The sequence below is a fragment of the Rattus rattus genome, chromosome 6 (genome assembly GCF_011064425.1).
Source record: "Rattus rattus isolate New Zealand chromosome 6, Rrattus_CSIRO_v1, whole genome shotgun sequence".
Lineage (NCBI taxonomy): Eukaryota > Metazoa > Chordata > Mammalia > Rodentia > Muridae > Rattus > Rattus rattus.
Window position 1 is genome coordinate 30,396,861 of NC_046159.1, and position 17,274 is coordinate 30,414,134.

The 17,274-nt window shown below is 39.4% G+C and overlaps 1 protein-coding gene across 7 annotated transcripts in view; it reads right to left on the bottom strand.

Moving 5' to 3' along the window:
• Window positions 1-9,465: 9,465 nt before the first annotated feature.
• Zfand4 (zinc finger AN1-type containing 4) overlaps window positions 9,466-17,274 on the bottom strand; it is a 61,868-nt gene continuing 54,059 nt past the window's right edge. For 5 of the 7 annotated variants that reach the window (XM_032905839.1, XM_032905840.1, XM_032905838.1 and 2 more), the window contains 2 exons: window positions 11,419-11,536; window positions 9,466-10,409 (listed from right to left, as the gene is read on the bottom strand). In XM_032905839.1, the coding sequence (XP_032761730.1) occupies window positions 10,274-10,409; window positions 11,419-11,536 (254 nt within the window). In that variant the 3' untranslated portion in view covers window positions 9,466-10,273. Of the gene's footprint in view, window positions 10,410-11,408; window positions 11,537-17,274 lie in introns of those variants that run through there. The other 2 variants (XM_032905843.1, XM_032905841.1) reach the window with 2 other exon arrangements.

The following is a 17,274-nucleotide window of genomic DNA, read 5'->3' on the forward strand; positions in this document are numbered from 1 at the left end:
CCTTACAGAAGCAGTTTGGGCCACTGACAGTTTTATTTATCCTTTATTACACCGGGCATTAAAGTGTTTTTTGTTTTTTTTTTTTTATTTATGAGAGATTTGTAAGGAAATCCCTGAAATACTTGACAATTTTCTGTTGTCTGGAAGTAGGGCTAATCAACTTACTCGGCATATTCAAGTATGCTGATCACTTTGCATACTGGGTGTTTAGACAGAAAACTATCAGGAAAAAAAAAACATCTGGATCCATACAGCAAAGCAAAACTGGGTTCGTTCCTGTAAGTCACCTGGAAAGGAACATGTAATGTAATGAATTTTTTATGAGGTTTTCTTCTGTGGGAAGCAGCAGCAACAACCTGAGAGGATCTTCCTGCCCTGATGGCAGGCTGCTTTCTTATAAGGCAGGACTAAACTTCCATTAGTGTAGTGTATGCCTACATCGGGTGAACAAAGAGAATCAGATAAGTGATTTGGGGGTGTAGAAGCCGGTCATCCTACTGTAGGAAGTGACAAAGACTTCAAGTTCTAGAAATGTCTGAGTAGTTGTGGAGTTGGGAAGACTATTTAAAAGGTAGAGAGTCCTAAATCAAGCATCACTACCCAAGAGATTTTTGAAGCCTTTCTTCATCTATCTAAAACAAAGCTCGAGACCAAAAAGATATCTTGCATTTGTTCAAACAAGGAAACAAACCAGAAGTGGGAAGACACTTCTGTACTTAGAATAGAAAGCTGCTAAGAAATGAATTGCTTAGAGGTGACCGTATGTTCAGTCAAAGAGGCCTTGTGGCATTTGGTAAAATCCCCCTGTCTGTGCTAATGGGGGTGACTTCCCTCTCCTAGGTTGTAGATTAGGGGAGAAGTGAGGCATGAGCCAGGGGACCAATGCTACCCTAGAACTAGTCACATCCAACTCTCCAAACGCTTAAGCGCATGAAACACGTACTTATCAGTTTACAAGTTCATGGCAAACAAAAGATACTGTTACAGCCGATATGTTAATGTGCACAAGTAATTTCTGCCCCTGGGAGGCTTTCAACAGATCGTGAATTCAAGGTCAAGCCTAGGCTACATAATTGATCTTTAAAAATGTGACAAAATATACTGCTAGTGTCTATGATCATAATAGCATTAAACACAGTGGATCTGAAGTGTGAGGCATAACAAATTGAGAGGTGAATGGCTACATCATAACTATGCTGTGGGAAAGAAGCCCTTGAATCCACATGTACTGATTTTAAGTCTTAGACAGCTCATGTGGAAACATGCGCAGCACCTGGAATAGTTTATGGGAAAGGTTCCTTGTGGCTCATGGCTCTGGAGTCTAATCCTAGATGACAGGACGTTTTAACTCCTTGTTTTCTGTTGTTTATGAAGCTAACTGCTTTGAACTTACCAGAAGACTCATTCTTATAGAACGAGGTGTTTGGACAATTTTAGAATGGAAAAAAAATCCAAAAGTGGGCATGGAGACACAAGCCTCTGACCCCACCTATGCCAAAGGCTGAGGCTGGAGATCACTGAGTTGAGTCAAGCCCTGAAGCTAGCCTGAGCAACAGAACAAGACTCTGTATCCATCTGTCTATGAATGCATCCATCCATGCATTCATGCATCCATCTACCCATCCATCCATCCACCCATCCATCCACCCATCCACTCATCCATCTACCCATCCATCCATCCATGTTTTATATGTAATATACACATATAGATATGATCAACTAAGACCTTAAAATTTGCCGCAATCATTGGCAGTGAGCTAGGTCAGACCTGAGGAGGTTGTTGGGTGCACAAGAATTTTTGAGTTTCTCTTTTCATTGTTTATCAAACAGAGATGATGCTGGTTGTTTGAGAAGACAGTATCATGTGAGTGACCCTTTGGCTCTCCTTCTTTGGTTGCAATCATACAATTAATCCAGGGTAGTGCTATATTCCATCCACTGGTGAGCAGCAAGGCCCTGAGGACTTACATATCTAGATAAGTACATTTAAGAGCTACCACAATTCATGAACATTGTGAGCTACATAAGGTATACAGCCTGAGTCCAAGCTACTTTGTTGCTCAGATTACTGGGTTTTGTGAGTAAGAAATAAACTCTGTTGCATCAAACCACTGAACTTTCAGAGATTAATTTGAAACCACAGCATAATATAGTATCTGTTATAGTCTGAATTCTATCCTCTAAATTCATGATGTTGAAGTTCAGCCCTTAATGCCTCTTAGTAAGACTTTTAGTAAGTGTTTAACTCAATGATGTTTACTTGCATAGATTCAAGGTTTGACTACTTAAGAGCACACTCATGTGACTAGAGTCCTGACACATCATCATTATTAAAGTAAAAGGTCAAACCTACTCCATCTTGGGACTAGCCTCCCTCCATCATAAGAAAAATGACCCATAGCTGAACACAAGCTACGTCCAAGTACCAGGAAAGGCCCCATAGCTTGTTCTTGGCCCATACCCCAGAGTTACTCTCTAACTACTTCCTAGCAACAGTCAATCAGGATTAGTCTGGTTGTCTCAGATGTACTTTCTGGCCATTTGTGATTGTTTTGCTTCAGATCACTCACCTGTCAGCTTACAATAGTCAGTTAGATGCCTGAGAGGATCAAACTCCCTCAACTGCTTGCCATTTCCTGTGAAGCTCAGGGCTGCACCCCCAACCTCTCCATTCTGCTGTGTCAGAGATAGCAGTGTTCCCCAACCTCGAGCTTAAATAAAAAAACCTAGTATGATTACATCTAGTCAGCTCCTTGGTGGTCTTTGGTGTCCAGAAATGAAGCAGAAGACTTAAGTGTTTATGCTTATTTTTCAATTAATTATTTTGGTTTTCAAGACAGGGAACTCTGTGCCCCTTGGCTTCCCTAGAGCTTTATCTGTAGAGCAGGCTGGCCTTGAACTTCAAGTGATCGGTCTCTGCCTCCCAAGTGCTGGGATTAAAGGTGTATGCTACCACTGCCCAGCTATGGTTGGTTGGTTGGTTGGTTTTTAAATCATGCCCTTAACCACTGGCACTGTAGTATCTTTATACGTTTCCTGATCTGGCACTGTGACCAGCCTCCTCTCCAAGGTACTACTTCCCACTGGGACATAGTTCCAGAAACCAAGATCTGGGCCTGGGGCATCCTAGCATACTACTAGAGTACCATGTCTTCTAGGCCTTCTCAAAGATCCTACAAGGAGACAGTCACACAGTGAAATGTTACTAAGATGAAATGGACTGAAAGTAAAAGACACATTGCTTTCAGTATTTTAAGTGGTGGCTTTTAGTTTAGGATCTCATCCATAAATCCTAAGATGAAGGCTTCTCCTGTGGGCCTTCCATGTGGAGCTTTCCATGGTGACCTCTGGTCTGCTTAGGTGCACGGGTTTAGGAGAAGGGGAGAGAACTTGGACAGGGAGGGAGAACAGCTTTTGTCACCTCTGCTGCTGGTGCTGCTCCACCTCCGTTTCCAGCCAGGCTGAGCCAGCAGGGGACTGACTAGCCTGCAAAGGGTGCAGGAGAGCTTCTGGCAGTGAATTCCAGAGAGCAGATCTCTTCCCAACAATATCTCTTCCAGACAAGATCTCTTCTGACAAACTCTCAGACGATGGAATAATTCTTGCACACCTTTAAATCCTTTTGAATAGGATTCTTAAATACAATTTTGGGACAGGTCAGGGTCTGGCAGCAGGTACTTCCTATTGGTTTGGCCTGAGAGCTTGGGAACACCTCATCTACATATTTGGAGGCGCGGTCCTGCTTCTTCATGACTGATCTGTCTTGGGCCTAAATGATCTGTGGTTAAGTCATCACCTGTGGAGAAGTGGCTTGGAGTTTTGCCCTCTGTGACTGATCTGTCTCAAACCTCTCTACAGGGAGTTGTGGGGGGTTGTAGTTGTATGAGGGGCCTGATCTCTTGGGAGACTGGGATGCTCCTGCAGTCCCTTTTAGGATCCCTGGGGATTCAACCTATCTGGACCAGGAATCAGGGTATCTTTCACAGCCCACCGCCCTACAGGCAATATCACAAGACCTAATCAATACTTTGGCAACAGCAAAAGAACAATGTGTCCTCAATTCACTAAGATTTACAATCCTAAATTAAATGTCTGATTATGCCTTGTTTAATCATTCAGTAACATCATGGTTAGCACACACTTATGATAAAGAGGCCTTGCTATTTTGAATGCTAATCATAGTCATGACAATTGACTATATTTTGTTTATTGTGATTTAATGTCTTGAGTATTGACATCTGTCTGCTAGATTTCCTTCAAATGACAGCCTACCAATCTCCAAGCAAGATCATGTCTCCTGTACTGACTAGGTTTGTGAGTCAACTTGAGACAAGCTGGAGTTATCACAGACAGGAGCCTCAGTTGAGGAAATGCCTCCATGATTCAGCTGTAAGGCATTTTCTCAGTTAGTGATCAAGGGGAGAGGGCCCATTGTGGGTGGTGCCATCCCTGGGCTGATAGTCCTAGGTTCTGTAAGCAAGCTGAGCAAGCCAGGGGAAGCAAGCCAGTAAGTAACATCCCTCCATGGCCTCTGCATCAGCTCCTGCTTCCTGACCTAATTGAGTTCCAGTCCTGACTTCCTTTGGTGATGAACAGCAGTGTGGAAATGCAAGCTGAATAAACCCTTTCCTCCCCTTCTTGCTTCTTGGTCATGATGTCTGTGCAGGAATAGAAACCCTGACTAAGACATCCCCTTAGTCCAGACAGGCTGAGACTCTTTACTATTTGAGTAGGTATGCTCAACATCCATATTAAGCCTAAAGGAACTATAAACGGGTGGGGTCTTCACATTCTGAGGCACTTAAGGTTCCAAAGGGAAATCAGGAAGGCTAGAAAGAAAAGGGAGTATGGTGATGGTAGAAAGGACCTCCTCACCCACAATACGGGTGAAGCTTCTTGCTTGAGATTTTCATCTCAATGGCTACTTAGGGTCTTCCTTCCTTCTCAGCTATAAATCTCCATTTTTCTAGGAGTCTCCATTTACACCAACTCAGCTCAAGAAACAGCCTTGTTTCTACAATTTTTTACAACAACCATTTTTAAAGTAGCTATCAATGTTCTCTAGAATGGTTGTTCTACAATCTGAGAAATTGAATCCAACAATATACAGTACAGAAGTCCTAGCAACGTTACTTTCATATGCCCAAAGAGGCACATATAGACCAGCACCACCCAAGGGACAGAATGAAAAATACTCAAAGACCATGGTACTTCTAGGGTATCAGAATATGGTCACTTGGCTATGACAGCCTATTTTTTAAAGAGAAGAATACTCTCCATTCCCTCCCTCCACACACACACAAGGTAGTGCATGCTCATGATCCTAGTGTTTGGAAAGCTGAAGCAGCATTGAGAATTCCAGGCCTGGGATACATTGTAAGACTCTCCAAAAAGAGGAAAAGAGCTATGGTGTAGTGGAACGGTGCTAACATGCTCAAAGCTCTGGGTTCCATGCCAGCACAGAAAAAAAATCAAATTAAAACTGTGACTCGGTCAGCAAGGAAGTCAATTTCACCATGTGCTCAGGGTTCAAGGCTTACTATTCTTCCATGTCCACGGTCATATATTTTCATGCCAGAGAGGCTGTCATACCATTGTCTCATGCCTCAAGACCAGGATGTACTACAATAAGGGTGATGATGCCATCTTACCAGGCCTAGAGAAGACATGTGATCACAGAGGGTATCTTTTGGACAGTAAGATCTGATGAGATTTGCCTTACTAGGCTTGGGACATACTTTAGGAACTGCCATCCCTCACTGCTTCCCCTTTTGCAGTACTCTTGTCAATTCTATGAGATAGGATTCAATCCTATGTCAATCCTATGTTGGATTTTAGAAGCATAACATTTTCTGATTTCACAGGTTTACAGCTGGAGAGGAATTTTGCTTCAGGTTGAATCAGACTCAGTCTTACACCTGATGTAGATGGCATTTAAGGTAGAATGGACTATCAAGTCTTATGAAACAAATTTAAGAGTGTGGGACTGTGGGGCTGTAGGGAAAAAGGAATTTCCATTTCCATTTACACATAACAATATGAATAGTGGAATATTATGGAATGAATTCATATCTCTGACCAGTCACATTGACACCTTAAGCCTCAGCATACTTTCCTTAGTTGCAAGAACATACTTGTGATTAAGTTAGGTCATAGAAGGGGCCTAACTTTGCTTGGACTAATCTAGTATCCCCATTAGAAGAGACACTGTAGAATTTTCATTCTTGGTCCCTTTCCTGTGTGACTCCACCTCAATGTTGTAAATACACATGAAAGTTATGGGAGGATACAACAAGAACGCAGCCCATACAACTAGAAATGTTCACAAACGCACCCTGTTAGACTTACACATAGCACTTCCAGGCACCCGGACTGTCCTGACACAACTGCCACTCAAGCTGCATAGTCTGCGGAGTTTTATTCTGACAACATGAGAGGACTACCCTGCTGACAAAAAGTGAGGGCACTGGGTTAATGTGTCATTTCACAGTCTTCACTGGTGACACTACACAAAATGACAGAGTATCTACGTGTTGATTATTGTTATATATATTGATGGTGACTGCCAGAAAAAGAGGTTAACAGAAAAAATCAAGTCTTTGATGAAATTTTGACTTTTCTAACTTTTTCTTAAAAACATATATAGCCTTTTAATTTTTAAATATATTTATATTAATATATAAATTCTAAATACATATTACTTCCACTAGAAATTGAAAACATTTAACAGTGTTAATGGGAAGTTAAAACACCTTCATCTCCTTAGTCATTCAGATATTTTGTGTCCTAGCAACTTGTAAGTTTTCACTCAGCTTTTTAAAGTTCTAAATCAACTTATTTCACTTTTTATATTGAGAATAGTTTGTAGTTTTATTTTGAAACCAATTATTTTAAAATGTTTATCTATCCATAAGCATCCTAAAACCATCTCGTGTTCAGCAGTGGTACAGTAGGCACACTTTAAAGAGTACTTCTAGATACAAAATCTGATTTTCATGATGGGTTAAAACCTTTATGTCTAAGAGAAAATTTGTTTCTAGTTTAATTAAATCACTTCAGAAGTTCTAATATAAAACATATAAACATTTTATTTTCCAATGTCTGAATGATTAAATTGCACCAAGTATTTCTAGGTTTTGTTGTTGTTTTGTTGTTGTCATCATTATTATTCAGATTCATGGAGCCAAGTCGGCCTCTCACTGAATGTGTAAACCAAGGATGCTGGGAACTTCTGACCTTCCAGTCTCTGGGACTCCAGGGGTATAAAATGCACTGAGATTTAAAATCATTCTATAAGTTACATAGGTTGTGCAATATGGCAGTTCATTTATTAAAGGCTGTTACCCAAGGCTCTATGCAGGGCACACTCATCACTGAAAGGAAGACAGATTTGAAGTCTCTGAAATCTCAATAATGATAAAAACATTTAACTAAAGTGTTTCATTTCTAAGTGACTCAGAAACTACAAAGCAACTCGCCTGTGGGCCGGGGGTGCTCAGTGGCAGGGTCCTTGCTTAGGCTATGGTCTCATCCCCAGTGTCAGACAAAACTTGATCCAACTTTGACCAAAATCATTCATAGAACATAAAGACTTATTTCTACTAATAATTATGAGTTAGAAGTATACAAAACATATATCTAGCCTGACCTAAGTAGTCATATTTATATAATAAATATGCTTTGGTTCATTTTTCAGTGTCTAAACATATGAATTTTTAATTTTTATCTCTCTTGTTTTTGTTCTGTTGTTGTTTGGGGTTTGTTTTGTTTAGTTTTTTTGTTTTGGTTTTTGGTTTTGTTTTGTTTTGCTGTTTTCTTTTCTTTTTTTTTTCCAAGACAGGGATTCTCTGGCTGTCCTGGAACTCAGTAGGTAGACCAGGCTGGCCTCTTGACCAGAGATCTGCCTGCCTCTGCCTCCCAAGTGCTGGATTAGAGTAGTGTATCACCTCTGCCTGACAACTTTTTCTGTTTCCACACCATGTTTATTACTTGGTAAGAGAGGAGAGACTTCCTCACAGATACATCATTATACTTTATTTATTCCTCTTTCAGGGCCTAGGGAGACGCTTCAGTGACTGAGTGCTTGTGCTGCAAGCAAGCATGAGGAACTGAGTGCAAGTGCTCAGTGCCCAGGTAGATAGTTGGGCATGGCTACAAGTGCCGTAATGACAACACTGACAGGGTTACCACGGTTACCAGGAGCAGGGACAGGCAGGTCCCTGGAACTGGTTAGTCAGTAAGCCAACATGGCAAAACCCTGTCTCAAGGCAATTTACAGTGAAGAGTGATAAAGACACCTAATCACTCAGGAATGATTAGGCAGATCTCCGGCTTTCTCAGCGGCCCCAGTGAAAAAACAAAAGGGTGACTACTTCTGTGTCTTTGCCCAGAAGTAGACTTAGCAAGGCCCAGTCTCGTGCTGGTGGCCAGGGCCTCAGAGGAGTTAAGGTTTTGGTTCCTAGAAACTTTGCTTTTCCCTAAAGAGGTTGGAGAAATCAGTCCTAAGGCTACTATGTGCTCTGTGGTGATGAACTTGAAATAGCCTGTGTTCCCTTTTGTACATTGCTGGACTGGCTTCATGCTAACTTCACCCCATTATTCCATAGTTTCTCTTAGCTCTGCTCCATTTCTCCTGTGGAAATAGAATATAAGATGTTGTACTTCTTAATAATAAGCTTGCTCGGCATAAGATCTCCAGACCCCACTTTTCCTATCTTCTTCATCTTCTCATCTCCTACCTGTCTCACTCAGGACGATGTGACTGAACAATGACCTACTGATGCAGGTCACTTGACGCCGTGCTCTGGCCCCATGTGTCCTTCGAATGCACTCATGCACTCACGTATATGCGCCACACAAACAGAGTGTTAACACGAGCTATAATCCTAGCACAAGAGAGAGTGAGGTTTAAAAGCTGCTGCAAATTCAAAGGCTTGCCTGGGCTACACAGTGAGTCAAAGGTAGCATGAACTACAGTTTGAGATCCTATCTCAACAAAACAAAACAAACAAAAGCATACCCTCTACCTTTAATTTAGAAGCTCCTTCCTCTACTGCACTTTGGATTTTTTTTTTTACCATTCTCTTTAACAAATGTACTTTACTATTATAGGTCTGATGGCATCTCTGTCCATCAACATTCAAACTCTAATAAGAAATGAGAGAAGAGTATCAGGAGTTCTCCAGGCAACCCTCAGTGGAGTAAGTGGCCTATGAAGCACCAAAAAGACCTTTGGGAGGCCCTGTGGGAGGCCAGGGTGCAGCCGCCAGCTCTGCCTCACATTCAATATTAGCTTCAGTGACCCTGCAAAGTCCTGATAGAAAATTCAGTATACTTTAGAACAGAGTCCTTAGACTTAAAATCATATTTTATACTGCCAGTCATTCCCCAAGTATAATAAATCACTTATTTATCTAAGTACTTTATAAAAGAAAATGTACTGTAAATAATCAAATAAAGTCATAGTGAAGTTGAATATTTATTTGAATTTCCCCTGTAAAAGCACTCAATATGTAAGAAAAATAAACCAAGTTTGTGAGACTTTTAAAAATATCTATAGCCATTTTTGAAAAGTTGAAAAGTTGGTTTCTGTTTTCAATGGCAACAAGGAAGACAATGTTATTTTAAAACTACCATTTAAAAAGTAGTATTTTTAAAAATGTATACTATATTAACATGATGTGTTCTACAGAATGGATACATATATGAATGCCAATCTGAATATAGAAGAAATATATGTGTTAAAAATCACACTGGAAAAACAAATGTTCTTTTAAAAAGAACGTGCTAGTAAACCTCATAAACTTTCATGTGCAGGATTTAAAAAAAAAATCCCATTTATCCCATCCCCACAAGAAAAGGAAGAAAAAAGGGCAAAATGTGCTCAGTTTGAACAGAGCCATTACGAAGCCACCCATTGCTGTACAAGACGGAAGCCTAGTTATGCGGCCAATAGTAACTTCCTAAAGTGCATCTTTGAAGATCTGTCTAATAAATAATTCCAATCTCAAATAGAAAATACTTAACACAGACATGCAATAACAAAACTAAATCATTATAGTGTAAAGTTTTTAAAACTACCTTTAAAACTTTTGATTCACCAAAGAATAAAGACATCAATACAGTAGGCATTTCCAGTCTCCAACAGTGCACACTGTGTGCGCTTGTTATTTGGCAAATCTTTTGGAGTCGAACAAAAATAATGCAGTCTAAACAATATTTCTCTGTCAATATAATCGATTCCTCAGGCAAAGCAGTAAAGCGCAGAGAAGAATTAGATTTTGGGAAGTTTTGGTGCGTTGACCACAGGGTTTGCCTCCTGCAAGTATCTCCTCCCTGTACTTTTGTAGTCATAAGTGCAGCCATGAGCTTCTGCATAGCGATGAGATGCACAGAAGTTGTTTCCACATCTAAAGCACAAAAAAACTTTATGTGAATAGTCACATTTCCATGGAGGGCTCATCTCTTTAGCTTGACTTCAGGGAGTCCAACAAAGCCCTCAGGATCTCCTTAGCAATTTCAGTACCAACAGTTCCCTTTCATACATCAGTATAAATTCCCCCAAAGAATAAGGTTATTCGTTAATGATAGCTATATATTTTGTTGAAGTAAAAAACTGAAAAGCCGGTATGCATATCTCTTACATTAGAAACTATGAATCCTAAGAAATTAGGTCTTGTGAGAAAATTAGAGGATACAGAAGTTAGCTGTGTAAGGCTGGACATGGTGGCTTGCGCCTTTAATCCCAGCAGGAGGTGGAGGCAGAACTTTGTGAACTCAAGGCGAGTCTGGTGTGCATAGCAGGATCCAGGCCAGCCACAGCAAATCAAGAGCTTCTGTATCAAGATAAAAAAACAACAAAAACAAAAAAGACCAAACAAAACCCTTACAAACCAACCAAAATCCATGCCATGAGAGGACTTAAAACACATGACCAGCAACAAAATAAATTATTGTTATGTGAACAGAATAAAGCCACAATTCTTTTTAATGTTTGTCCTCACACAAATGGAAGATATCAATCAATGTTAATGAAAGACATACTTACAAAAAGAAAAATATTTTAAAATATATCTCCATATGTTTTGAAATAACTGTACCAATGTTAAGATAAAAGTAAATTAATTGCCAATTGGGTTCAGTTATGCTCAGTTTACAAAAGAAGGAGAGGACTCATCCAAGCAACATTAAAACAAATCAGTTGACCTAAATGTTCTAGTTCAAGGACTGTGCAGTGTCTACTGAAGCTCTTTGGAAAGTGATCTATCTCTCTCTAGCCAATTAGGAATTCATTTGAGGGCTGCTGTGAGAACATCATCTGGATGTTATAAATAGCCATTTAAACTTGTTTTATTCTGCATTATACCATGCTGAGTCCCCACAGAGAAAGCCTCTCAGCTTCTCCAGCTGACCACCTGCCTGCATTCAAAGCTAGTGGCCAGTCCTGTTTTCTTTCCACAAAGAAAACAATGTTTCGTTACTTTCTTCTTTGTTTGAAGAGGGGCTTTCACAGGTGGGAGGTGGTGAGTACTTTCTCCTGTTTAGAGAAAGAATACCTAATTAGTTCAAACATAAAATTGTACTTTTGAAAGCTACTAAGTATAACATTGTCTGAGTATCAATCTATGCAAATTTAATTTATAATATTTTATATCTAAAATTTCATTTATGAAATGAAGTGACAGTAAATGTTTTTGTGTGTTATGTTTCTACTAACTAAAGCTTGGGTTTTAAAACAGAATTGTACACTTCTTGTTCAAACCAATACCATTCTGATTACACCTAAGTATAGTTGACTTAAATACAGCCTGGCAAACATTAAAGAGAATAATGAAAAATCCTCTGTGATGAACCCTCTTGAAATAACAATCATCCTGTTTGTAAATATGAAGAAGCACAAGAATATCATGAAACTGATCTTTTACACAACAGAGAGTAAATTTCACAACAAATAAACAAGCCATTTATTTTTCCAAAACTTTGATTACTTTTAAAATAACAGAATAAAGGTCTTAGCATGTAAAGACAACATGAACAGTAACTACGACCTAGGTGGTAGGAAAAAACTAATCCACAGCTCTTTGACTTCTACCATGGCATATGCCTGCCCCTATTCCTCAAAGTCAAAAAAAGACGAAGATGGCCTAGTCCCATTCTTCATGGGAAAGTTCCCTGTTGAGAGGGAAGATGGAGGTCAGAGGGGAAAGATATGATTGCATTTCATTGTATCCATGTATGAAAATCTCAAAAATAAAGAAAAAATTCTTTAAAAGTGATACTAAAACATTGTTTATAAGTGCTTTAAATGTAAGTTCCATTAACATGTTAGAAAGCCTCTGAACATTTTATTTTGTTGTTGTTGTATTTGTTTGTTTGTTTTTGAGACAGTGTTTCTCTACATAGTCATGGCCATTTTGGAACTCACTATGTAGACCAGGCTAGCCTAAAACTTAGAGATCTACCTGCCTCTGCTTCTCAAGTGCTAGGATTGAAGGTGTGTGCCACCATGCACCTCTGAACATTTTAAATGTGTTATAACTATATAAACTATATTATCAATAGTGAGTGAATATATTTAGCTTAATTCTATAGTACTAGCTTCCAAATATATTTACTAAATTCTATACCATTGTAACAATTGCACATTTTGGCTTAAAAGCGGGAGCATATCTGTTATAATGAAAGAGGCAAATCATTAGCTGACAAGTTATAAAGTTTTAAAATGCACCAAGATATCCATCAACATTAGGTCTTAAGCAGAGTGGCTCAGAGCTGCCATTCATAGTTGTTAAATGAAGAAATACAAGTGCACAGAGATGTCTGGTACTATTCAAAGGCCAAGAAGACATCAGGAGCAACCACAAGGACCAGGCAGGGCACTGTCCATGGTGCCATTTACATCACTGACAAGGGTGTGGGGGGTTAATATTGATTTCGTTTTGTGAGACCATCTATGAGTTCATAGTTTGGATTTTAAATTAGTGGATGTTTTGCCTTTCCTTTTCTAAAATCACAGACTGGGTGACCGTAAGCCTAGCAAAATAAACCTGCTTTATTACCTGTCTAAAAGACACTCCTAGGTTTTACACAAAACTAGAAACAAAATTAAATCAACCAACTGAATGACCCATGATGTAGTTAATGAAAGCTGTTCCCGCAAATGCCTTTGTAAACACCAAAACCATTTCCACTACACTAATAAAATAATCTCTACTTCTTAAAAAATGAGGGAATTGCTTAGTGGAAGAGCACATGCTAAGCCTTCTTATGACCCCCATATTCAATCTCCAGCTCTCATGTGAGAGGAAGAGGCTCTTATGCAGGACATGGTGATGTATGCAGAATGGCGAGGGGAGCTGACTGACTAGAGAACGGCTCTCAAGCTCAGGCTCGTGTATCCTTTCTGACTGTGATGTGACTTATGCAGGACATGGTGATGTATGCAGAATGGCGAGGGGAGCTGACTGACTAGAGAATGGCTCTCAATCTCAGGCTCGTGTATCCTTTCTGACTGACTGTGATGTGAATTGCCTCAGCACAGTCACGTGCTCATCCTTTTCTCTCTTATGGAATGCTTAGCTCAGGACTTTCCAGCTTTGTTCATTCAAGTGCTTCTGTGAATGTTCACAGACAAAACACAAATAGGAGACCCAAAACCAGAGTGGCAGTTATCGTCTGTGAGAAGTCTCTGTGGATGCTTCTAGCCATTGAGTGACAAACCATCATTAGTCATCTATCATCTGTTTCATGCTAGGAGCGTTTAGTTGGTATCGAAAGCTAACTTTCCAGAGTCATTTCCTGAGCATTTAACACTTTAGCACTGCCCTGGATAAAAAAGCATCCATAATTCCCTCTTCTAGTAAAATGCTACTTGCCCTGTAAGATAGTATCTACTATGTACCCTTCTCTAGATTTTCTCATCCATGTATCAAACACTCCAGTGCTGAGTTACCTTTCCCAACAGGATAAAAGGGATTTGGGATACCTAACTCCTTTCATGTTTCCCAGCTAATATTTACCCTAATGCAGTAATCACTCAGCCAATGATAAATTAATGTTCTAAATGCAAGCTACATTGTCAGCTGTCTGAATCTGATGGCTAGAGCTAAAACAATGGAGAAATCCCTAAGGGATGCCTGATAGTGAAGAGAACAAGAGAAAGAACTTATAATTTACTTTAAAGATATAAAGATCCCTCAAGGTACCCAGGATGACAGCATTATTATTCTGGGAGGAAGCAGCAGCAGGTGGCATAGGCTCTACCCGGAGGAATCATGGGTTGTTGGCAGCTCTGGATGCCGTAAACACAAATTAGATCAATAACAAAAATGTTATATGCAGACAGAAAGGATTGTTTCAAACAGTACAGAAGAAACAAATTTTTAATAAAGGGGTTGGGATACAGCTTGGTGGTAAAATATTTGCATGGAATGCTCAAGTCCTTGACTTTGATCCCACCCACCACAAAACAAACAAAGCCCTAGCCAAGAGCAAAACAAAGAAAATAAAACAAAAAAAAATCTATAATAACATACTGCTCGATAATTAAAGAACAGAAAAGAGACCTGGAATATATAATATGGTGGTGAACCATGTGCTTAGTAGGAACAAGGCCCTGAGTTTGGTATCAGCATCATGCAAGGAACAAAAGGGTGTTGGGGGCAGGGATAATGAAAGACCAAAATCATGTAAGAGTCCTACAGCCGCCCGCTGGGTCTGAGCATAGCAGCAGCAGTGTCTGTGGGGCAGCAAGGGGATGGATGGAGGCAACGGTGCTGGGAGCATTGGCAAGTAGGCAGGCATGACAGCAGCCCAACTCCAGAGACTGAAGATGCAGGCAGGACAGATCTGAGTAAGTATTGATGGAAAATAACACTTCCAACATAAAAAGAGGATACATGGTAGTAACCACAACAGAGTCAAACTGTCATGAACATGTAGACCAATGGACTAGAATAGCATATCTCAGAAATGCAGTTTTACATCATATATAGTCAAACAATTTTCAAGAGGACTGCCAAGACCATTCAATAAGGAACATATGGAGGTTACAACAACTGCAAAAAGTAAGTTGTTACTCAGAATAAGTCTGTCCACAGGCCAGTCACCCAGCTCTGCTTGCATCATGTACTATCCTAGAGCCCTGAACACCAGGTATTAACCCCAATGAGTCAAACTCTCCTGCCAGCCATCCCACCCATCAGGCCACCCTGGAACCTCACAGTATCCTGCATTCTAATCAGTTAGGAAATCAAGAGGGTTATAATTAAATATCAGAATGAAGACTGTGAAAACAAACCTGGTTGAGATAATAAAGATGACCTAAGACATGGAAATATAAAAATAATTCAAGACATGAAAATATAAAAATAATTCAAGGCATCACATAATAGTCAAAACACCAAACACACAAAACAAAGAAAGAATATTAAAAGCAGTAAGGGAAAAGGGTCCAGTAACATATGAAGACAGACCTATCAGAATTACACAAGATTTCTCACCAGAGACTGAAAAATCCAGAAGATCCTGGGCAGATGTCACACAGACCCTAAGAGAACACAAATGCCAGCCAGAGTTACTGTATCCAGCAAAACTCTCAATTAACATAGATGGAAAAATCAAGATATTCCATGACAAAACCAAATTTACACAATATCTTTCTACAAATCCAGTCCTACAAAGGATAACAAATGGAAAACTCCAACACAAAGAGGGAAAGTACAGCCTAAAAAAGCAAGAAAGTAATCTTCTTGCAACAAACCCAAAAGAAAAGAGACACAGAAATATAATTCCACCTCTAACAACAAAAATAACAAGAAACAACAAGCATTATTCGTTAATAGCTCTTAATATCAATGGACTCAATTCCCCCAATAAAAAGAAATAGACTAAGAGACTGGATATGTAAAGAGGACCCAGAATTTTGCTGCATACAGGAAACACACCTCAGTTACAAAGACAGACACTACCTCAGAGAAAGGGTGGGAAACAATTTTCCAAGCAAATGATCCCAAAAACCAACCTGGAGTAACCATTCTAATATTGAATAAAATCGACTTTCAATCAAAAGGTATCAAAAAAAGATAAGGAAGGACACATCATATTCATCAAAGGAAAAATCCACCAAGATGAATTCTCAATCCTGAATATCTATGATCCAAATGTGAGGGCACCTACATACATAAAAGAAACTGTACGAAGGCTAAAAGCACACATTGCACCTCACACAATAATAGTAGATTTCAACACCCCACTCTCATCAATGGACAGATCATGGAAACAGAAACTAAACATAGAGAAACTAACAAAAGTTATGAACCAAATGGATTTAACGGATATTTATAGAATGTTTCATTCTAAAACAAAACAATATGCCCTATTGTCATCACCTCATGGTACTGTCTCTAAAATTGACCAGGCCTAAACAGATACAAAAAGACTGGAATAATCCCATGCATCCTATCAAATCACCACGGAATAAGGCTGGTCTTCAATAACAACAATAATGACAGAAAGGTCACAAATACACGGAGGTTGAACAATGCTCTACTCAATGATAATTTGGTCATGGAAGAAATAAAGAAATTAAAGACTTTTTAGAATTTAATGAAAATGAAGGCACAACATATCAAACTTATGGGACACAATGAAAGCAGTGCTAAGAGGAAAACTCATAGCTCTGAGTGACTCCAAAAAATAAACAGGAGAGAGCATATGTTAGCAGCTTGACAGCACACCTAAAAGCTCTAGAACAAAAAGAAGCAAATACACCCAGGAGGAGTAGAAGGCAGGAAATAATCAAACTCAGAGCAGAAATCAACCAAGTAGAAACAAAAAGGACCATAGAAAGAATCAACAGAACCAAAAGTTGGTTCTTTGAGAAAATCAACAAGATAGATAAACCCTTAGCCAGACTAACGAGAGGACACAGAGAGTGCGTCCAAATTAACAAAATCAGAAATGAAAAGGGAGACATAACTACAGATTCAGAGGAAATTAAAAAAATCATCAGATCTTACTATAAAAACCTATATTCAACAAAACTTGAAAATCTTCAGGAAATGGACAATTTCCTAGACAGAAACCAGGTACCGAAGTTAAATCAGGAACAGATAAACCAGTTAAACAACCCCATAGCTCCTAAGGAAATAGAAGCAGTCATTAAAGGTCTCCCAACCAAAAAGAGCCCAGGTCCAGACGGGTTTAGTGCAGAATTCTATCAAACCTTCATAGAAGACCTCATACCAATATTATCCAAACTATTCCACAAAATTG